The sequence below is a fragment of the Mugil cephalus genome, chromosome 1 (assembly GCF_022458985.1).
Source record: "Mugil cephalus isolate CIBA_MC_2020 chromosome 1, CIBA_Mcephalus_1.1, whole genome shotgun sequence".
Classification (NCBI taxonomy): domain Eukaryota; kingdom Metazoa; phylum Chordata; class Actinopteri; order Mugiliformes; family Mugilidae; genus Mugil; species Mugil cephalus.
Genome location: NC_061770.1, coordinates 35,051,273 through 35,073,432, shown reverse-complemented (window position 1 = coordinate 35,073,432; position 22,160 = coordinate 35,051,273). Strand labels below are relative to the sequence as shown.

At 42.8% G+C, this 22,160-nt stretch overlaps 3 protein-coding genes across 3 annotated transcripts; all 3 read right to left on the bottom strand.

The window, feature by feature from the left end:
* Positions 1-6,015: 6,015 nt before the first annotated feature.
* On the bottom strand, positions 6,016-9,487 carry kcnk7 (potassium channel, subfamily K, member 7). Its single transcript, XM_047568128.1, has 3 exons — positions 9,125-9,487; positions 7,989-8,387; positions 6,016-6,637 (listed from the first exon to the last, which is right to left on the bottom strand). The coding sequence occupies exons 1-3, from the start codon at positions 9,459-9,461 to the stop codon at positions 6,354-6,356; spliced, it is 1,020 nt and encodes a 339-aa protein (XP_047424084.1). The 5' UTR covers positions 9,462-9,487; the 3' UTR covers positions 6,016-6,353.
* A 124-nt stretch (positions 9,488-9,611) lies between these two features.
* On the bottom strand, positions 9,612-16,237 carry taf6l (TAF6-like RNA polymerase II, p300/CBP-associated factor (PCAF)-associated factor). Its single transcript, XM_047568116.1, has 12 exons — positions 16,086-16,237; positions 14,986-15,145; positions 14,811-14,897; positions 14,573-14,723; positions 14,433-14,483; positions 13,581-13,675; positions 13,423-13,497; positions 13,117-13,337; positions 12,850-12,982; positions 11,431-11,559; positions 10,640-11,130; positions 9,612-10,559 (listed from the first exon to the last, which is right to left on the bottom strand). The coding sequence occupies exons 2-12, from the start codon at positions 15,130-15,132 to the stop codon at positions 10,205-10,207; spliced, it is 1,935 nt and encodes a 644-aa protein (XP_047424072.1). The 5' UTR covers positions 15,133-15,145; positions 16,086-16,237; the 3' UTR covers positions 9,612-10,204.
* Positions 16,238-17,352: 1,115 nt separating this feature from the next.
* cth1 (cysteine three histidine 1) lies at positions 17,353-20,457 on the bottom strand. The gene is made up of 2 exons (XM_047568140.1): positions 20,341-20,457; positions 17,353-18,567 (listed from the first exon to the last, which is right to left on the bottom strand). The coding sequence occupies exons 1-2, from the start codon at positions 20,347-20,349 to the stop codon at positions 17,638-17,640; spliced, it is 939 nt and encodes a 312-aa protein (XP_047424096.1). The 5' UTR covers positions 20,350-20,457; the 3' UTR covers positions 17,353-17,637.
* Between the last annotated feature and the right edge of the window lie 1,703 nt (positions 20,458-22,160).

The following is a 22,160-nucleotide window of genomic DNA, read 5'->3' as shown; positions in this document are numbered from 1 at the left end:
CTAGCCAACAGAGTTGGATCTAAATGTAACTGCAGAGCGTCACAGGGCCGACCACCTTTCTTTGAGTCTCTCAATGTGTTTTATCTGAGTCCAAACACTGAATACGTTACAGGGAGGAACGTTTACATTAGTCTACAGTAGAAATGTGGCCGTTGTGCTGGAGTTAAATAAAGGGAGTAGCCCGGGGCCTCTGCGCTGTACAATGAGCATTCATGTTCCAGACCAGACTGCATGAACGCCAAGACACAACAACAGGATCAGGAGTGGACTGAATACGACAACAGAGACCTTCACAAAGGCAAAAGGGCTGAAGTGAAAACAAAAGAGAAAACAGGAAGAATTTTAGTTCCATGTATCGTGTTACGAGACGATTAAAGAAAGAAAGAGACACACAAGCTTTAACTTTAATGTCTTAAATGTTTGACACTTAACTGAATCTCTTCTTTACTTACAAAGATTTTTAGGGGAGTCCTCATAGGCCCCTCCCACTGCAGCACATGTCACACACACTAAGCATTGTGGGAGATTTTTTTTTAATAAATTTTGTTTTCAGATGTCTGTCATTTTCACCACTGTTTTTGTTGGATCCCATCAAGATTACACTGCGAGTGTTCAGGACCCTAGCATTTCCTGCCTTTCTGCATTAGCCACGCCCACTTCCAATTTCTAACCAATCACAGAATAGTAACTGAGACGACATGATTCATCAAACCAACTAAAGCCCGACTGAACTCTTGCGGTTTGCAACCAACATTATGCAGCCCTATTCCCACTCCATTAATCTATTTATTTATTTATCTTGGTCTCCATTAGCTTTGGCTAAGGCCATAGCTATTCTTCCTGGAGTCCACACCCAGCACAGTACTCAATTTCACAACAAAACAACACAACCAACAATTAAATAACAATCTACAATCCCTCCTGTATTTCTGAGGTCCAGGTTTCCATCAATCTCCCGCTCTTGTCGCTCGCCATCAATGTTTTTAACTGTCCTTTGAAGCTACTTCCTAGACCCCGTCCACTCTCTCTTTTTCATTGGCTGTTGGCAACACCAGTTTGAACTTGAATTGGTACCAGGTGGTTACTTCCGGGTCTGAGTGATGAAGCCCATGCGGAAGTGCAAAAAACTGCAGTTCATCGAGTGGCCACTTGAGGCTCCAAAAGGGAGAAAATCCCCATAGACCTCCATGTTAAAAAGAACAACTTTTCAGCATTATTGTTTACAGCCTGGTACAAAAAAATATTTTGGTCTCAATCGTTTATTTCACTATTCATGACAACTGTGGTTTATTTTTTATTAAGTTATATAAGTTTAAAATTCTACATAGTTAAGAGCGTTCCCGCGTTTAGCTAACAGAAAGCGGAGAGTTGGGTGGGCGGGTCTCAACGTCCAACGTTTAGTCCCGCACCAACACAACCCCTATGTCCATATTTAGAGTATCTGAGTGTGGAGGGCGGAGTATAGCTCATCCAACATGGCGACTGCAGGCTCCGCCCACTTTGGGCTTCATTTTTGAAATTCAGAATGTAGTTTGTCCAGAATATAAACAGTCAATGTTTGGTACCTGACTATACGTCCAGATTCGGACTGAAATTTTTAACCGTGCTAACAGATTTTTATGCAGATATTCAGAAAATTAAGACGGAGCCAGTCCCATGTGACACGGGGACAAGAGGTGGGGTATCAGTTCAGCTCATTATTAAATCTGAGTAGTTGAGAAGAGACTCTGTGTCATACATCCAAACCAAATGCAGATGTTAAATACGACTCACTGTGAGCACTAGCCAAGGTTCCCCAAAGACTCAGGGAGTAATTAATCTAGTTACATCGGTGCTGATACCAGACATGGGACGACACTTTCACATCTAATGCATCTAGAAAAAGAAGCCCCACATGTACTTGTAGTCCAGCGGTTCATTCCTGGTACACAGTGTCCTCATCTCCATCTGAGACCGAAGGGACGTGTCCAGCTTCCAAGTCCCTGGTGTTCCCATTATGAAAGCCCCCCGCCCCCCAAAAAAAACCCTCTCCACTCCCCAGGCTCGCTGTGAAACAGCTGCATTAGGGTGGGTAAAAATAAGAAGACAGAAACAAGCGTCTCCACATGTGGGAAGAACACATTTATAAAAGCTGGCGTTTTTTTGTTTTTAGCTAAAGATCTACTGTGGCGAGGTTATGTTTGTCTGGGAGAAAACACTATTCTGGGAAAAGCATTTTCCTGGTTCCTGTGGCTCGGTGACAGCTCTCTCTGGGGGCCTGGATGGATAGTGATGGTGTAACTTTAAATTACATGTAAAGCAGAGCGAAGAGCTTCCAGGATGTCGACTATTCACGGGCTGAGATACAGCTTCGGCTGTTTTTTTTTGTTGTTATTGTTTTCTTATTGTTTCAGTCCTCAGCCTGGTGGGGTCGGAGGGGGGGGGGGTTATGGTGGCAGCTCCACGAGTTTATGTCATTCCTAAACAATCCACTTCCTGTCTGAGGGCCACCCACCAGTTGGTGTGTATCCTGGCTTTAGAGGACACAGCAGCGTGATTCAGTTGGGTTTCAACACCAGGGTCTTTGCAGTGTATTATACAAAGAGGTTTCTGCCCACATTCTACCATGAAACAGGAACAACTCAAAAAAAGCCTGGCCTCCAAATACACTAGATCCCACCATATGGACCCCTCCCCTCAACCCCTATGACCCAAAGACCCCTCACTAACAACACCCTCAGAAGATCCATGTCCATTCTCTGATGAATCACAGCTGTTTTGGAGGCACAAGAGAAACCTACACAATATTAGGAAGGTGGTCATAATGTTATGGCTGATTGATGTATCTGTGTTGTCTTTCAGAAACTTGCATTCAGTGGATTTTCCTTATTAGAGCCTTGGAATCTACTTTGCATTATTGAAAACATTTAAATTTTTGTTTTTTTCCTTAAAATTTTGTTTTCCTTAAAAAAAAATCGCAAAATTTTTTTGATGCCGTCATAAACACTGGCATATGAAGGGTTAACAGTAAGAAATTAGTCAAATTGTTGGTGTTTATGTTCAGGACTAAAGTGATTAAAAGATTTATATTTAAAAAAAGGGGAGAATTTTTGAATGGTAACCACATGAACTGTTATGTTTTTTATGGGATTTGAGTTTGAAATATCACAATTTGCTAAAAAGAATATGCACCTCTGCCCAACAATATAGCAAAGAATTGTCTTGTTCTATTCGAGCCGAGTGAAACACCTCGGAGAATTAAAGTCAAACTCTCTGAGAGTGTGGAAGCATGTACTTGAGAGTTGAGAGTAATCAGATCCGCGGCCGCATCACACCCCGTACTTCCATCCGTGACCTTTGTAAATATAGCCCGGCTAAGCCAAACACCTGTCGGCTGTCGCTCACAAACACACTAACACATGTGTGACCTCTGAGGAGACGCCGCAATGAGCCGTGGAATGACACAGACGATTTTATCTGCAACTCAACTGGGACTAAAGACAAGAACAATGGCAGAAATGATAAAAGCTCTTTTCTGATAAACGCTGGATAAAGAAAACTCATTGGAAGCTTTTAGGAAGCTCGATTTATTACAAACCTCCTTTTTGGCCGTAAAGCTGAAAAATAACTTATAATTAATAAACTTTGATGAAAAAATATAAATCAGATCAGATCAGCCACAACATTATGACCACTGACAAGAGAAGCCAATAACATTTTAACTATCTTGTGATACGTTCTACTGGGAAACATTTGGACCTAGATGTTACTTAGACTTGTAGCACTCACCTAGACCAGAGCAGACACCCCCCACCCCATAGCAATGACACTCGTTGATAGTATCAGCCACAAAAACGCTTTAGGAGCAACTCAAAAAGGGTCTGATCAGTACAGTCCGAGGGCGGAGCCACGATAATGATGCCCCTCCCACACTTCCTCCACAATCACCTGTTTAATTAACACTACGCTCTGCTCTACCTCCACCACTTACAAAGAAATGTTGGATTAGAGTCTGAATTTATTTGTTAAAAACATTTGTACAACTCTCACGGTGCCACGGGGCCATTTTGCAGTTGTCATAGCAACTGGTGGACGCCATTATGTCACAACCTGTTTCCAAATTGACACTTGAACATGCATTTGTATTTGTATTATTGAATACCTAAAACGACGGAAACCATCCTTGAAAATAAATTATTTTAGTGTTTTAGACCCGCCCACTAACACAGAGGGGGCGGGGCTTATGACCCATACTGAAGCCAGACACCAGGGGGAGCTCTACTTGCTTTGACCTCGCTTTAAAGGAGCAGTTACATCCATCTTTATGGTGAAAACAAACACAAAAGCAGAAGAGCCGAAGGCAGCATCTGTCCACCGGGACGAGAAGCAGGACGAAGCTAATCGTGACACTTTTCTTACTTTTTTTTAAAAAGCAACTAGTCCCGATCACGTGCATTTAAACAGAAACGCCGTCCCAATAGGAAGGAGCGAGAGGACGACTGCCGGCTCTGGTATTTGACCCGATGTTGGACCCCGGCTCGAGGAGGCTCATGTGTCTGGTGACCGGCCGTCACAAGGCTGTCATGACCATCAGTCATCATAAACTGCTGACCCAAGACAAAGAGGGCAGTGAGCGGTGACTCAGCTCAACTCAAAACTCTTCATATTCCACCATCTGATTCAATCTGACCATGAAAACGCATTAAGTCTTAAATTTCAGTGAGTTTTAGCTAAATTTGCTCCATCTTGCCTTGTGTTTACACAAAAATTAACCCCCATTATTGTCGTTTCACTACTTCTAAAGCCTAAAACTCTCAACTTATGTGCATTAGACCACATTTAAATCAAATTATATGACACAGAAACACTGAGACGGGTCAAATTTGTTAGATTATAATTCATATATGTAAAATAAATAAATGTATATGTACCACCCCATGCATCTGCAGCCTCAGTGTAAATGTCAAGGACATGACTTCACCCATAAGTCGAGCTCTGTGTTGTGAAGGAGGGGCGAGGCCTGGCGGCGCAGGGCACAGCCTCACATTCACAAACACAGGAAAACACACAACAACGGGCGTCTGTCTGCAGCCACTCTGCCCGATGCACGACTATCAATGACCGTTTTCGGGCTGATAATCGTTTCCTATCGTATTATGTTTCCTGCGCGCACACCCAGTCTTATCTGCGCACGCCTCGCAGAGTATATTTGTGCAGACTGATAGCGACGCGAAAGCAGGAACTAATCGTGAGCGCAGCCCAGATTACATACGTACACATGTATCGATTAGTTTGGCTGTGACACCTTGTGGTCGGACGAGTCCGAGCAGCAGACACACAAACAAATACACACGCGACAAAAAGTGAAATTAAACTTTGCTGAAATGGGGTTGAAACTGAAATTTCTAAGTTTCTGGGGAGCAACAATCGGGCTGTGTTGGAAAACCAATACCGAGTATGTAATGCAGAAATTATCCAAATCTGTTGCTATTACTTATAAAATAAATAAACTGCTAAACAAAGAAAAAGCTTACAAATATTATATTTTTCACTTATGATGCCATATTTATGTTATATTGGGTTGAGGTCTGGAGAAATCTGTAAAATAATAAAAATTCTGAAAAAAGCTACTAAAATAATAAATCTACCAATCAATTATTCATAGGGTATCTTAAAATTCTTGGATATTGTGAATATAAAAAATGGTGGAAATAACTTATAGAATTAGGAACAATCGTCCTCCACAGGGTATATAAAAATAATTAGAATTAAGAGACGTAAATGCTAATGTAAGATAGTTGTGTATTTTTGAAGCATGCATAGTGAGAACTGATGTTAAATATAGATGTTTCTATTCCAGGAATCAAACTATGGAACGATCTAGATGACAAAATGAGTTGTGTAGGACACCGTTGACTTTAAGAAAAGCCTAAAAATGTAAAATAATTAAGGAGTATGAAATATGCAATAGTATGAATGACTTTTTTTTCATTACTACTCATGGATAGAGTCCATGTTTTGGTTAAATTATACTCTTTGTGTGTGAAATTGATTATGTCATGATAAATTAAGGGTTTTATTTCGTCTTTTACAGTTCCTGTCTGAGGGATTTGCACACAGATTGTTGTTTCTTGTTTGTGTTATATGTGAAAATGGTGTGACAGTGGTGTGAAAATGAACCGGAAAACAAAATGACTACGTGTTGCAGATAATGCATAGACTGTATAAAAACAGGCAGCACTGTCAATCATTGTTATTTAATTTCTCTATGAACTGCAGCTTCTATCTGAAATGTGACTGAAGGAGAGTCCACCAAGTGTACATGGACATAAAAGGAAACTGAATCAGAAGCTGAAGGAGCCTTATATGTGCAGTTATGAACATGAGGTGGTTTTAGTAGCAAGGACTCCGTCTCTGGGAAGGTCTGAACAGGGGCTCTTGAGCTCCAGTGGCGTGGAGGAGATGGTACAGACGGACTGGGAGTACTCAGGCTGCCCCTCACAGCCGTCGTTACTCAGTGTCATTTCACCGAGGTGGAAACCTTCCAGGTCTGTGTAGTGTGGACCGGAGAAGAGCCTCATGGCTGCCAGAACCTGGGGAACCTGCAGCAGAGTGTCCTTAAAGACGACGATCGCCACCAGGCCCACGACAAGGTAACCTGTGAGGAAGAACGAGTCTTTATGTCCCAACTACTAGATATTTAGATAGTATTTTACATAGGGTTAATACTGTTTTCACTTAAATAGATCAAAACAAATTCCTTTATTCTGCAACAAAATGATGAAACGACTTTGTCTTTAGGCAGCTTTAAAAATATGTTTTCATTTCTATGTTTAGATCCTTTTTAACCACCGTCTGAACTCATGAACTGACGTTTGCCTCATGTGGAGGAGGTAGCATAAATGGATGACACCAAGTACAGAGGCTAAAAACAACAAACAATGAGCTAAAAGAGGCCAAACTGAAAGGGAGGTACACATTTGGAAAAGAAACTAAAAAAAAAATGTAGAACTAGAAAAACAAAAGGAAAAACAGAACTATTGCTGACTTATGTTTTTGATTTGAGGATTTATACTATGAATATATATATATATTTATTTCTGTCCCCTGTGCAAAGATTCTTCCTGGTAATCACCTGACGCAAAGAATTATTGGTGCTGGTTGGTGTTGATGATGATTGGTATTGAGTCAGTGTTAGTGTTGGTTGGTACAGGTCAGTGTGAGGTCAGTTTTGGTTGGATTCAGGTCAGTTTTGGTGGTTTGGGTCAGTTTTGATAGGCTCATATTTGTGTTGGTTGGTTCAGGTTGTGGTTGTTTGGAGTTTTTTCGCGTTTGGTTGGTTCAGGCCAGTGTTGGGTCAGTTTAGGTTGGTTCTGGACAGTTTTGTTGGTTTGCGTTGGCGTTGGTTTTGGTTGATTCAGGTTGGTGTTAGTTGGTTCAGGTCAATTTTGGGGTCAGTGTTGTTGGGGTTGGGTCAGTTTTGGTTGGCTCATATCTGTGTTGGTTGGTTCAGGTTGTGGTTTTTTGGAGTTTGTTCATGTTCGGTTGGTTCAGTTTTGGTTGGATCAGGTCGGATTTGGTTGGTTCAGATTGGTGTTGGTTGGTCCTGGTCGGTGTTGGGATCAGTTTTGGTTGGTTCAGGTCAGGGTCAGTGTTGTTGGGGTTGGCGACGGTGTTGTGTCAGCTTTGGTTGGTTTGGGTCGGGTTTGGGGTGGTTTTGGTTCGTTCTGGTTAGTGTTGATTGGTTCAGGTTGTGGCTGGTTTGGGTCTGTGTGGTCAATGCTGGTTGGGGTTGGTCGTTGTTGGGTCGATTTAAGGGTCATGTTGGCAACATTGTTGTGTTGGTTGGTGCATTGTTGTATTTTATGGGGCTTCACTAGATGGTGAAACATTTCCATGGATCCTTTAGTTTTAATGTCTTCTGACAACTTGAATGATTCCACCAGTGCCAACATTTGACTTCTTAACACCAGTAACACGTCATAATAAAACAAGGACGTGGTTGTTACATGTGGTGAGGAGTTTGAGTGTCTCCTTGGCCGTCGGCCCCCAGCTCCTCCCCAGAGAGCTTCCTCCCTGGCCCACGGTGCTCAGAGTGACGAAGCAGAAGAACAGAGCGTCCAGGAAGCTCCAGTCTGGCTCCACCACCACGGACACCAGGAGGGCGGGGAGGACGAAGAGGACGAGGACGACGAGCACAAAGAGGGACAGGCTGTGGACGAGGGCGGCGTGAGGGTGGGGCAGCCCCCAGAGATAGCGTAGGTGGTAGAGGGGGGCGTGGGTGACGACAGGGAGGAGGAGCCTGGAGAGGAGGGTGAGGAGGAACATGGTGAAGGGGATCCCCAGGGTGCAGTAGAAGATACAGAACAGTTTGGCCTCATCTGATTTGGGGGTGTAAGTGTCAGAGCCTGCGGAAGAAAGAAAATGTGAATTCATTGGACATAAATATGGTGCAGTCCATGGATCCCGTTTATTTATTTATTGTTTTAAATCGCAATCAACGCCACACACCGGAGATCCAACATGGAATACTTCAAGACCTGCATTTCACATGTAGGGAGACACAACCAATACGGTTTAAAAACTGATGAAACAGGTGAAAACAAAAAGTGAGCTCAGATCAGACAAGTTTTTGGCGCCATCCCATGGTGGAGCGTGGACCCTCGGTTGGGAACCACTGGTCTAAAGGGTCCAAAGTTACAATCCTTTACTATCCTACTTGAGAGACTAATTAATCGTGGTGTTCCCCAGAGTTCTATCATAGGTCCCCTTTAATTCTCTCTAAACATGCTGTGCTCATGACAGTTTCATTCACATTTTAGTGAACGTCATACACGAGACTGTATATTTTATAGCCATGCCCAAGGAATCTTATCTATTATTTTAGTGAATAATGAATTTAGCTTTGAACTACAAGTAAAATTTAAATCGTCTCAATCTTACAAGGACAAACAAACAGATATTACTACTGTTATTAGGTCTGCAAAGGTTCTCGGTCATGCAGGTTTGTTGTATATATCCAAAAAAACTTTCAAAAAAAGAAGGGCAAGAGATTCTTGAAGACGTCCCATTCAAGCCTTCAGGAGTTTAAATAAGAACATGTACCGGCGTTACCGACCAGAAACTCACATGACTCTCATCTTACCGATGGTGGTGAGAGTGACGATGACAAAGTAGAGCGAGGACGTGAAGTCCGAGCCCGTCTCGTCCGCCTCGTCGTTCAGGACGGCCACGTCGCTGTCCTGCGCCCACAGAGCTCTACCCAGCAGCTCCCCCAGCCGGCCCTCTTCAACGCAAGGGTTCTCCCGCAGGAAGGCGCGATGCAGCTCCTCCACCTCCGCCCTCAGCTCCTCCTCCACCGGCCTCTCCACCAAGGTGAACACCAGGCCTCCCAGCAGGACGTAGAGCAGGTAGGAGAGGGTGAGGCAGGCGAAGGCGTTCACCTGGAGGAAGACGCCCAGGGAGCTCACGAGCCGAGACATTGTCGGACAACGATGCTGCTGCCGCTGCTGCTGTTGTGTTTCTGTGCAGGCTGCAACCAGACACTGAGACACTCGGGCTTTTAAATATTTAGAAAGGCAACAGAGGGTCACGGAGACACCAGACACATCAATGAGGAAATACAGACAAAGTTGTTGTGAAAAAAAAGTCAACTATAAAATATTTATTTGTGGAAAACACAAAAAGTTTCGTTTCATCGCTCAACCTCTTACCCAGTTTTTGACCTTTTAGCCACATTTCTGTTCCAAGTGACACAACACTGATGAACAATGGTTATTTAAATCCTGTTAAATATACACCAATCAGCCATAACATTATGACCACCTTCCTAGGATTGTGTAGGTCTCCAAAACCTACCCCCAAAACATGGGGGGTCTTTTGGTCGTATGGGTGGAGGGGATCATCCTACAGATGAATTTGGAGGTCAGGTCAACGCCTTGTGCTGCTCTTCATGCTTTTTTTGAGTTGTTCCCAAACCATTTTTGTGTCAGGCTGCCATCCTGTTACAAGGAGTGTCATTGCTATTGGGCGGGGGTGGTGTCCACGCCAACATCCACGCCAATGAATACCAGGTCTAAAAGTTTCCCAGCAGAACGTTGAATTGTCATAATGTTGTGGCTGATCGGTGTATATATATTAAGAGCTAAATAACGTTGGTTGTTTTGGTCAGGACAGCGTTAACATGAGGCTAAAGAAGTCCGTAGCTGACACAGTCCGAGGCTCATCACAGAGGTAGATAAAGGGAGTAGTGGGAACAAGTCCAGCGGCGTACGGGTTTCCCCACCCGGCCGATCACGGGCAGTTTGTGGGCGTAGGCGCGAGGCGGGACGGCGGACAGAGGCGGCGTCGGCGTGAAGGTCGTCTGGAAGGGGCGTCGGCCTTGGCAGCGGCGCCCCATCTGCCGCCCGCCGATGAGGAAGGCGAACGCCGGGGGCCCCGTTTGAGGGGAGGTGAAGCGAGACTTGGGGAAGACGTCGCGGGAGGGGCCGGCCGACCGCTGCCCCGCCCTGGCCGAGGAGGATCGGGAGCGCTGCACGGAGGAGGAGGAGGAGGAGGAAGAGGAGGAGCGAGGCAGAGACCTGAGGAGGAAAAGATTTAATTGAACAGAATAGTAAAAATACATTGTGAGGGGTTTTAATGTTGTGGCAGATATCTTTACCGTCCTGGTCCCGTGGCCGCCAGGCTCGGCGGGGGCGGATCTGTCCGGGGGCTCCCATCCTGCCTGGGGCTGATGTTGAGATTGGCCGTGAGCTGGGGCATCTTCCGGGCGGTGTCCGGGTTGGAGGCGGGGCCGGGGGGGTCCTTCCTGGCCTCGCCGAGCTGGGTCGAACCGCAGGGGGGGTAGCTGCCGAACCCGGGCCCCGTGCTGAACCTGACGGCCAGGCTGTCCCCGAAGAAGGAGTAGAGCTCGCAGTACATGGCCGGGAGGGGCACCGGGGTCCACTCCTCCCAGGGGCAGCCGGCCCCCCCGGCCTGGAGGTGGCTGGCTATCCCCAGGGCGGCCTCGGACAGGGGCTCCGGGGGGGGGCTGAGGCCGGGGGAGCTCACCCTGTAGCCACCCACCGCGGAGCCCGGCTGAGAGCTGGAGCCTCCCTCTGCAGACTGGGACAAGGAGAGGGCCTTCATCTTCAGGAGGCGCTCCACCGCCACCTACAGGACAGGAGGGGGATCGTTTATAAACTCAGATCAGATCAGAGGCCACGTTAAAATAATAACAAATAAATAACTCCAGATGTTTCCTTTAGTTTTAGAGCAAAGTAGATCATGGAAAAGTTTACATTTAGTAGTTTTATATAAAACAACATTTGTCATTTACATTTTAGTTTTAAAGACTCTTTTAAGGTACTGCAGGACATACGTACGTAGCCTACGCAGGTGTTTTTGTTTCTACTTCCTGCTTCACTTTCAATATATATTCATAAAAAAATAAACTGCAAATGTTTTACTGACCAGAATGGCTCCGTAAACCTTGTGTCCATCTGCCTTGACCTGAGCGTTGGAGACGGAGTAGTCGTCCAGTACGGCCTGGAGGTTTGCCCAGTAGGCAGGGAGGTGTGGAAAGAGCACCCTCTCCACAGCCTGGCAACGAATAAATTAAAAACAGAAACACAGGTTGATGCAGATCGTTTGGCAGGAGGAGACAGAGGAGTCGTCAGAATTACCACTGGTCCCCAGGTAAAACTAAATCCTGTGTGAATAAGGCAACAGCTGCTGAATTAGAGTGAAACGGATTGGACTGAAACTGATGAATGAATTCATCCAATGAGGAAGAAGACGGAGGCTCTGAAATGGTCGTATCTGGAAGAGGAACATGTTCCTGGAACAAGTTACCACCACACATCAGAAACTGTGGCAACTACTTACTGTAAATAATAAATAATTAAAATTTAAAAAAAAAGCCTCAAACATTGGTAAAATAAACCAAATATATACTCATATAGCCTAAATTCTGGTCTTAATCTGATGCCTTGTCTCTGGATTCTTGGTCCATTCACGTTTTAATAATTGTGGGTCAAACTGTTTTATTATAATATTGTTTATTGTATTGACATTTCCTGCCTGTGTCTGGTTTTGTAATTGTCTATTTATATGATTTGTAGTATGTAGCCTTATGACTACGACTGAAAATGAGTCCGGTCCATTTACACTGGTGTTCCCCAAGGTTCCATTCTGGGGCCAATTCTGTTCAGTCTCTATGTAAATCACCCACCTAATGTTAATCTTTACGCTGATGATACTGTACTATATGTCAAACAAAACAAAACAAGAAGCTCAATCTTGTTTGCACCTTAGTCACTAAAAAGACTATTTTGCATGTTTTTGTCTCGTCAGTCAGCAGAGGGCGATCAAACACCTGTAACGGTTAATGGAGAGACTTGATGCAGTAGAAGAGTTTAAATACAAACCGATCATTTAAATGCTTTAAAAAAAATAACAAACACCATTAAATTCAATCTATAAAACCACTTCTTACCTCCAAAACAGCTCAAGTCTATAAACATGTCGAGATGTTTTCACACGTAAATTACTGAAGAAAGTACATTAAAACCTAACAAGTCTCTCTTTAAGAAAGAAGTTAACATTTTGGACAGGAAACCTCTTCACTTTCATTACTGTAACGTCCTAAAAAAAAGAATAATATTCTTGATCTAGACAGTTACCAGATCTCTGTGTCTGGTTCTGTAATTGTCTTTTGTATGATTGTTATTTTAATATTATGGGACTAAGACTGAAACTTAGCATTTGTACAAAGTCCGGCACATTTACCCCGACGCCCAATTCACCAATGTTAATTAATCTGCTTTGTCCCAGTTGGATAAATTAACAAATGTAATGAAACGAGAGGCGGAGTGAAAGCCGTGAACGTACCTTCCATCCCAGAGCGTGAAGACCCACCACGGCTCCGTAGTGGGAGCAGAGGGGTCTCACCGGGTCGGACAGGACTTTCTGGAGGGAAAGCAAGATCTGGTGGTAGAGGCCACTCACCAGGTCACCGTGAGTCCTGGACAGAGGAAGACAGAGAGCTAGAGATTCACCCGGTGGAACGAACATGTCCAGATGTCCTAAAGTAACTCGTAAACTAATCAGTAATCAGATTACTTATCGAAGCTGGTGGGACGAAGGGGATCCACTCACCAGAAGATGTGGCTGAGCAGCAGGGCGGCGTAGTCCCTGAGGGTCCAGTGGTCGTTGAGGGGGTTGATGGAAGCAGCCAGAGGCTCCAGGATACAGTACATGACGCTGGAGACCAGGCTGCGGACGTACGAGCCCAGGTACAGGTACGGGTTCTGGACCAGGCTCTTCACCATGTGCAGGAGACGGTTGAGCTGCTCCAGGTCGTGGCTGACAGATTTCACCTAAAATAATAAATAAATAAATAAATACTCAAACTCAAGCTGTGATGAAGCAGCAAATCAAGACCTGACGAAGACAAACACTTACTCCACTGATGACGTAGACGAAGTAAGGAAGCAGGGCAGCGATCTTAGAGTTGGACTGGAGGTCCAGCAGAGCCACCTGCAACACGAGGAAACATCATTTAGGAGTTCTTTTTTCCCTTCGAGAGGCGTCTAGTGATTGATTGATGGGCAGCAGCTCACCTTCATGAGGTGGGGGTCCTCCCCCAGGATGGCCCGTGTGATCTGCTGGTAGTACTTGAGCAGCTCGTCGGACAGAGACTGGACCGCGGTGGGAACTGGAACGATTCAATCAACACAACGTCACATATTTAAAAACCCTTTAACGTTCCTCTGGGTGGTTTATGGGACAGCAGCATCTTTCTGAACCAATCAGAGCTCTGGACACGAGTCGTGTTTGAGTAAATGCTGCATGAAAATATGTCATTTTATTCTGGTTTCATTGATAAAAGACATTATAGGATTCAACCAATTTAATTCTGTGCCAACTTTGGTTACTGAAGAACATTTTGCATTCAGTATTAAGCGATATTAATCCCTTATCCCTTTACTAAAATATGTTAGACTCATGTTAATGTGTATTTAAAGTTTATGGTGGGAATTTAAAATATATATAGTGTCTAATTTACCAAAGATTTTGCGACCACGCCCCCTTTTCCTTTACTAGATGTTCTTTGAATTAGTTTGTTTTTCATTTATTGTCATGTATGAGAGCCACCTATGGGTTTTTTTTGTGTTGTACGCTCTGTTATGTTATTGATCTGTTCAGTATTGTTTTTATTTGTGTTTAGTTTTCACGGCGGATTAAAGAGAAGCTTCGATAAACCAGCTGCTAGAAAGGCAAAGTGTTGACCTGACCTCCAAATTCACTAGATCCCAAACTGATCAAGTGTCTGAGGGTGATTTCCCTTCATCCCCTCACAACTGTTTTGGAGACCTGCACAATATTAGTGAGGTGGTCATAATGTTACGCCTGATCGGTGCATGTCTGAACATTTATAAGTGGCTTTTTCTATCGTTGTAGTTGAGTCTCACCTGTCCCCTGAGGCTCCAGGTTTCCTTTCCCGTCCAGATACGACACGTTCACTGACAGAGAACCAGGAGACATGATTAGTTACGACTGTAAATCTGTGGGAGTCTGTGGGAGTGGGAGTGGGGGTGGGGGGGTTTCATACCTCGCACCATGGTCTCTGCACAGCCTTTGGGGATGTTGGTAGCCAGGGCCAACTCCACCAGGTTGATGTCCCGATCCTCCACGAAGAAGAGCTCTCCTTCTTTCACCGAGCGAAAAGGCAGAGGCTCCTGAGCCCCGTAGCCACAGATCGCCTGGTTTAAAAAAAACAAAAACAAACACAGAGTACGTTCAGGTCCAGTCAGGCTGAGCTCACACATGATGAGCAGACTTCAGGTCACCTCCACGTTGCTCCAGCGCAGAGCTCTGCTGAAGTCCTCCACCGTCAGCTTCCTCCTCTTGGCGTGTCTCATGAACTGGGAGCTGCTCTGTTTTTCGGGTTTTGAATAAAGAAATAAAAACCGTCAGCGCTGAATCTCCAACAAGTCGGGAACCTTTAAACTCGCTGATCCTGACCTGCGTCGCCTCCCGGAGCCGGTAGCACACGTCCTCGGCCAGCAGGGCGGCCACGTCGTCCCCGAGCTCCACGCCGGCGCTCTCAGCCATGAGCTTGACAGAGTCCCGGGAAACCTCGGCGAAGCGGCGCTCCTCCCGGTCCCCCATGATCCCACGGACACTGGAGAAACCAAAATCAGATACAATTAGACTTAACTGATCCTCTGGCAGTGCAACAAATACAAGTCAGACACTAGAAAGAAGAAAAATGAGATGAAAGATTATGCAAAATATAACAAAGGTGTAGAAGTGGACAGACTATGTCAGGCTTTAAGCAACTAACCACAGTTTGATGTTAAACTAACCAAAGTTAAATAGTGGTGGAGGCTGAATATATTTGACATTTATGAATATCATGAATAAAGACAACAACCAATAAGAATTAATGCTCTTGAAAAACAAGAAATGCACCAAAAAATGACTTCAGATATGTACTGCACCTGAAAAAAAAAACAGAACTAAAAAATCAGTGAGATAACATTAATGCTCAACACTTCAAGTTACTTTAATCAGACTAGAGGTGACAGTTTTGTCTCGGTTTTAAACTGGGGATTTTTACATTTACACTACATTAAGTTGGACTTAAAGAAGTATTAATCGGGCTAAATAAAGTCACATGGTTATTTAAGATCAGTCGGTTATATACTTAATATTAAATATATATAATATATACTGATGTTTGAGCAAAGAAAAACTGTTATAATACTTTAAAAATGTGTGGAGAATGAAACAAAAACACATATTTACAACCTGTGTGTCCGTGTCGCGATTAAGTGACGTCACGACGTCAAGCCCTCTCCAAAAGAAACATTTGCGAGGATTTGACACATCATTAAAACGAATAAAACGACAATTGCTTTAAGATATATATGTGTGTGTGAAGTAAACCCAAAAACGTGAACTAGCACATGGGGTAATCTTGTTAAGCTATCAACAATAGCATGCTACACAAAAACAAAACAAAACAACAAAAAAAAACAAGTTAACCGTCGAATAACAGCCACGAAAACGCAGCGATTTTTTAAAAAATAAAATAAAATAAAACCAACTTCGGACTTTACCTTCTTCTCTTAAACCTCTGAAGACTGAATGTCGCTGTCGCCGAGAAGTTTAAACCTGCACTGTGCACCAAACACAAACTACAACATCCACGGAGCCGCCATTTTAACGGCGACGTGAGATTGAACACATCCGGCGCAGCCTTCAGAATAAGAGCACGGTCTCTGAATAACCTTCAGAGTAAGAGCACAGACAGTGGCCGCTACACCCCATTGATTTTCAGTTGAAAAAACAAAACAAAGTAAAAACTAGTAAAGTTACCTCCTTAATATAGATGAAACAAAACAAAACAAAAAGACAAATTTGTATAAATTCTTACTTTATTGAACAGAACCCTACAGAATTTACACCAATCAGCCACAACATTACAACCACCAACCGGAGAAGTAAATATTAAAACCATTTTGTGACAATTCAGTGTTCTGCTTGGAAAACTTGTTACTTATACATGTAGCTCCCACCGAGACCGGACATCCCCACCCCACATAGCTATGACACTACTTGAGGGCAACAGAAAAACGGTTTAGGAACGAAAACCATGTCCATTCTCTGATGAATCACAAGTCAGACCTTAACAATATGAAGGTGGTCTTAATGTTATGCCTGATCTGTGTACATTTGACCAACTATTGACTAAAGAGGGAAAACATCAATATATTGCCTTTAAGGAAAGGATTTCCTAAACAAGTCAGCAACAACAAGTCAGTTTGCCAGAAAGAAACGAGTGCTGAAGTAGCCGACACTTCCAGGAACTCATTTAAAATTTGACAAAGGTTAATTTTGCCAAATACATCGAGATCAGGGGTCTGCATGTCAACTCCACTGCTAAATAGTTTCACTTGTCTTCCAAACAAACAGCTGTAACTTCTTTAGACCCTACATCCTCATACAGGTACAGCAAGTTTTTGCTTTATTTAAACCCATTGTCCCATTAGTGGACGCTATATTCCGTCATCTAGTGGTAGCAAAGTTTACCTTAATGTTCATGTAACGTTTTCAGTTTGATATGATGCAATAAAGAGCAACGTCGCTAATTAGCAAGTAGGCTACTCGTTTGAGGACGTTGGGACATCATTGTTCCATCTTTAATAAGTCAAGTTCTAGTATTAAACTGGACAGTTTCAAATATTTTTACACATTTGTGACTTTAATATGATGAAATGATCCTAGTGTCCACATATGAGGACTACTTCCTGTTTAAACGTGATGCCAAAATAAAAGATTCCCAAATAACTCAGAGCAATTAAAAGATTAGAGAAAACAAGCAAATAAGGTTTAAAATCTGTTTATTTACAACACAGAGGTCAGACGTTTCATTTACTTGATTAAAATATGTACAATAGTTTTTAAAAAAATATTACACATAGCTAGCTTAGCATCGGTAAGTATTCAGGAGACTGAGCTACTCTGGAGGTCAAGGCCAGACTGACCTGCTGATAAACAAGTCAAACCACCTCAGTTTTAAAAATAAAAAATAAAAATCTAAAGTAAGGGAGGTTATAATAATATATATATAAAAAAGAAAGATTTAATTGTGGCGTTGAGTGCTTTCAATCAGAGTGCCCGGTTGTCCCAGATGTCCTGGGCCTTGGAGCTCTCCAGCTGCTGCAGGTGCAGCGCCAGCGGCAGCAGGAGGTCGCTCAGGTGTTGGCTGGAGAAGGTGAAGGCGTTGTGGGCCGTGGCCTCGGAGGGCGGCGTGTCCAGAGGAGGCGTCGGCGGAGGCGAAGAGGAGGTGGACGAGGGTAAACCCGAGCTGCCCGGGGACTGGCTCTGCTCGGGGGTCTTCAGCTTTGTGGGGAGGCCGTGCTGGAACCGGCACCGCGTTCCGTACAGGCAGAACCCGAAGGAGCTGAAGGTGCGGCACAGAGCCCCCCGGGGCCTCCACTCCTTACCCTGCGGGTGGGGGCTGCTGGGAGGAGGAGGAGGAGGCGGCGGCGGCGGGGTCTTCTCCTCGCGACCCGCGTCCGCGCCCTCCACGTGCAGGAAGTTGCAGCGCGTGCCGAAGGGGCAGACGCCGAAGGAGCGGAAGGTGCGGCACGGCACGTTCCTGCGCCGGCGCAGCGTGGGGCGCTGCTCCGCGGAGCCGTGCACGAAGAGGCAGCGGCTGCCGTAGTAGCAGTAGCCCGTGGTGTGGTAGCTGCGGCACAGCTCCGTCTTGTACTTCGGGTGGCGGAAGGGCACGTGGAGCTCGTGGAGGCCGTGCGCGAACTGGCAGCGCTCCGCGTACTTGCAGAAGCCGCTGGCCGAGTAGCTGGTGCAGAGCTCGGTCTTGTAGCGGGTGGAGCAGACCCAGGGGATGAGGGGGGTCGGGGACGAGTCCACCAGGGGGAGGAGGGCCTTGGCTAAGGAGAGGGAGCTTCCTCCTCCTCCCCCTTCTCCTCCTCCACCACCACCACCGTCTCCATCAGAGTCCTCGCTGGACAGCAGGTTGTCCACCAGCTCCTCGTCCTGGTAGGAGGGCAGGAACAGGTCGTCACTGCTGGTCTGGAGGAGAAAAGAGTTCAGCAGGTTACACTTTCATCAAGTAGTCATGTGAGGAAGTTTTGATTTAGGGATTTATTCACAACAAACAAATACAAAACATATATAAAAGATACAAACTTAACAGTACAATAACTTCACTTAAATGTCCGAAAAGGGGCGTGAAGTTTTACATCATGACATAAGGTGGAGTCTTCGTAAGGTTTTTTTTTGTCTCTTTTTTGCCTGCACCGGTTAATTATTTTGTAATATTTAATGTTTATATCTTAACCCCTTACCATTTATACACACTCTAATTAGCTAAAGAAAAGATGGATATGTAAACAATGGATCGATACTGGAATATCGATACGTCCGATACTCGATTCTCAAATTAAAATATCGATTCTTTCGAGTTTAAAATAAATTACTGATGTCTTGTATTCTTTATGAAGCCATGATTTGAAATACACCACTTTATTTAGGTTTACTAGACACAATATCGGTATCAAATCAGTATCCATAATTTTACTCCGTAGTGGAAAGGAAATCGGTGGCATCAAATATTTTGGAGTGGCAGCGGGATGAACTTGCAAAATAGGAAAATGACAAAGGAGGCGTTACTTGTAGCGATGTGCAGATCGATAATTCTGATACCAGGCCTTTATGCTCTAAAATCGATTCTTAAAGCAAAATATCGATACTTTTGGTATCGTAGGAACACAGTGGAAAGTAACTAAACTGTTGAGTTGTGGCAACTGACCAAACCTTGTGAAACACCACAGATTAAACCACAACACAGAATGTGAGGTATTTATAACGAAGAGGAGAGAACAGAGTCACAATTAAGGTAGATTTAAACAATTTTTCCATCACAAAAATCAGAATCCCTCCAAGTTGTATTGTTCTAGAGGAATCAAAGTTGATACACACTATAATGACTTTTTACCAATGAAATAAGAAAATGACAGTAATGCATTACAGCTCCATTAAACCATTTCTTCTCTTTAACTCTAAATTAAGTTCAGTATTAGAAACTGGTCATGAATGCGTTTTCTAAACTTAATGGTGGTTGATGTTCATTTAACTTGTGTCTTTAACTTATCAGTTGAAAAAAAGTGATGTATTTACTGGGAAATATTTTGTAATCAGACAGAATTACTATAAAGTAGATTAAACAACAGAATTATGAACCAACCAGATGTTTAATTGGTCTGAAGTTCAGATAAACTTTAAAACTTGACCACTAGTCGTCAAGATGTGAAAATTAAGCAGAAATAAAAACATTAATTCTCAACTTAAAACAGTAGCTGATATGAATTTAATAAAACTTCTGGATTTCAATCTGAACTTTGATTTGACCAAAACAGGTTTTCTCCAGTGGGTTTAATTTAATAAAATAAAGCTAAACCTCAAGTTTTAGCTTTTCGAGTTGAAGTGGTTTTTACATTTTTAGTTTTTTTAGCTTTCCAAGTTTCACTGACCTGAAATATTTTACAGTGTATCTTTCTTTAATAGCGTTTAAACGACCTCCAAACATTTGTAAAGGCTGAAATTTTAATGATCTGACTCCATTTCAGCATTTGCAACTATATTCATTTATAATTAATCAGGGGATTAAACTGAGAGAATTAAATCTTATTGCCTCTTGTATTCTTTGCTTTTATAGGATTAAAGCAGCGCTCACATTGGAAGAATTATTATTTTACAAGCAGAACCTCATGAAGGCAAAAGGGAAACCAAAAGCTTAAAGTGGACAACACAATAACAAAGTGATGATTAACGCCGGTGACTTACCTCAAACATGTCGGTTGAGTTTAACCTCTAAATAAAATAAATAAACTCTAACGCTGGAGTTGGAAAAGAAAAAAAAAGGGGGGGTAGATGGATCCCGGCCGTCACGAAGAAGCCACAACCGAACAACACGTGCTCCAGGTTTGTCTTTTAAACCTCGACCGCCTCCCGCCGCGAAACGAGCCTCAGGTGTGCTCCTGCGGTGACGTCACAACGGTCACAGGTGACCAATCGCGTGCGCGCGTCCATCGCGTATGTGGCCACGTTCATTCAGGTCCTTAGTGTCACGATTATTTATTTATGTTTTGAAAAAGGTCAAAATGCTCCGTGATGATACGATACATAATATAAAAGCGCTTTTATTTTATGTATTGTATTTTATTTCTATAGCTGCGTTAGTTTTGCTGCTATAGTTTATTTTTTATTGCTCTCGAACCAAACTATATTTTATTTATGTTTTTTTTTTAATTTTATTGTCACTTTATTTGACTGCCCTGTGAAAAACAACCGCCCAAACACATATAAATAAAATAAGTAATATTCTTCTTCTTCTTATCGTAATCTTTTAACTGAAGGTATCAATAGTTTTGAAGCCAGAAAAAGTCTTAAATATTGATTTGTATTTATTTTCTGCAAGAAACACGTTGTTTACATATAACGAGCGAAACCGGGATGTCATATCCTGTCACAAAATGCAATTTTTATTATTTTATTTATTTATTTGACCTTCTATCGTATTCAGCGTTGATTTGGGAATTTACAGATTTTTATTAAAAGCGGGAGAAATGTTACCGTAATGACACGGTTTTGGTTGTAAAGCGCAACAGTCGTAGAGTTCAGAAAACGTTCATTTTTTCTGAACGCGCACTCTGTGACGTTATTACGGTAATTCATATTTTTTAGCCTTTTTTCTATAAGGTTTATTTTTCTGTGTTCTGTGTTTTAATGTTATCCGCCTTTAGCCAGTTGTTAATCAAACGGGTCCAATCAACATCATCAACTCCAGCTCTGCTGGAAGTTGTGAGAACAAACCTTTTAATTAGTTCATTAGTTGGTTAATTAAAAGCCGTCTGACAGGACAGCAAACAGACGATCAGTCTGTTTCCTCTGAGCTAAAATCATCTGTGTTTCAGGCCCATGACAGTAGTTTGTGAGTTTACAGCAGGAACTAATTTATCTCTGGTTAAACAGAGAAAATAAAACAATATCTTTAAAAATATAAATGAAAAATGAACCAAACTCGGCTCCACTAACACAGTGAATGTTAAATGACGTCATTCAAACCAAACTCTGTCCAACTTTACAACAACTCACCTTTCTGTAATATTCCTATTAATGCACCTTATTATCAAACCTATGTTTATAATATACATTAACTTCTGTCTCCATTTCACGTACATTTGCTTAGATACTATTTTAGTTTATTTTACTATATTTTAATCATTTTTAATTTTACTTCACTAGATTTTTACTTTTTTTTCATTTTATTTGACTAGACTTGTTCTATATTTTATTTTATTTTACTGGACTTTTATTTTTACTGGAAGTTTGCTCATATTTTATTTTCACTGACTAGATTTATGCTTATATTTTTTTGACTAGATTTGTAGTTATATTTAATTTGTTTTAATTTTGACAATATTGTACCAATATTTTATTTTATTTCACTAGATATATTCTTATATATTTTTTAAAATTTTACTAGATTTGTGCTGTTTTTTTTTTTAATTTTTTATGTTAAACTAAGGTCATGTGACCAAGCAGTTTCCCTTGTGAATGAATGATGATGCCTTTTAAATTATTATATATATTTTTTGAAATCA

Excerpts from the sequence above, each read along its gene's own strand:
- kcnk7 (XM_047568128.1), bottom strand. The coding sequence starts at position 9,461 with ATGTCTCGGCTCGTGAGCTCCCTGGGCGTCTTCCTCCAGGTGAACGCC. Across the intron at positions 8,388-9,124 it reads CGTCACTCTCACCACCATCG|GCTCTGACACTTACACCCCC; the intron begins GTAAGATGAGAG and ends TTTCTTCCGCAG. Across the intron at positions 6,638-7,988 it reads ACTCAAACTCCTCACCACAT|GTTACCTTGTCGTGGGCCTG; the intron begins GTAACAACCACG and ends TCTTCCTCACAG.
- taf6l (XM_047568116.1), bottom strand. The coding sequence starts at position 15,132 with ATGGGGGACCGGGAGGAGCGCCGCTTCGCCGAGGTTTCCCGGGACTCT. Across the intron at positions 14,724-14,810 it reads TGCGCTGGAGCAACGTGGAG|GCGATCTGTGGCTACGGGGC; the intron begins GTGACCTGAAGT and ends TTTTTAAACCAG. Across the intron at positions 13,676-14,432 it reads CCTGGAGCCTCAGGGGACAG|TTCCCACCGCGGTCCAGTCT; the intron begins GTGAGACTCAAC and ends GAATCGTTCCAG.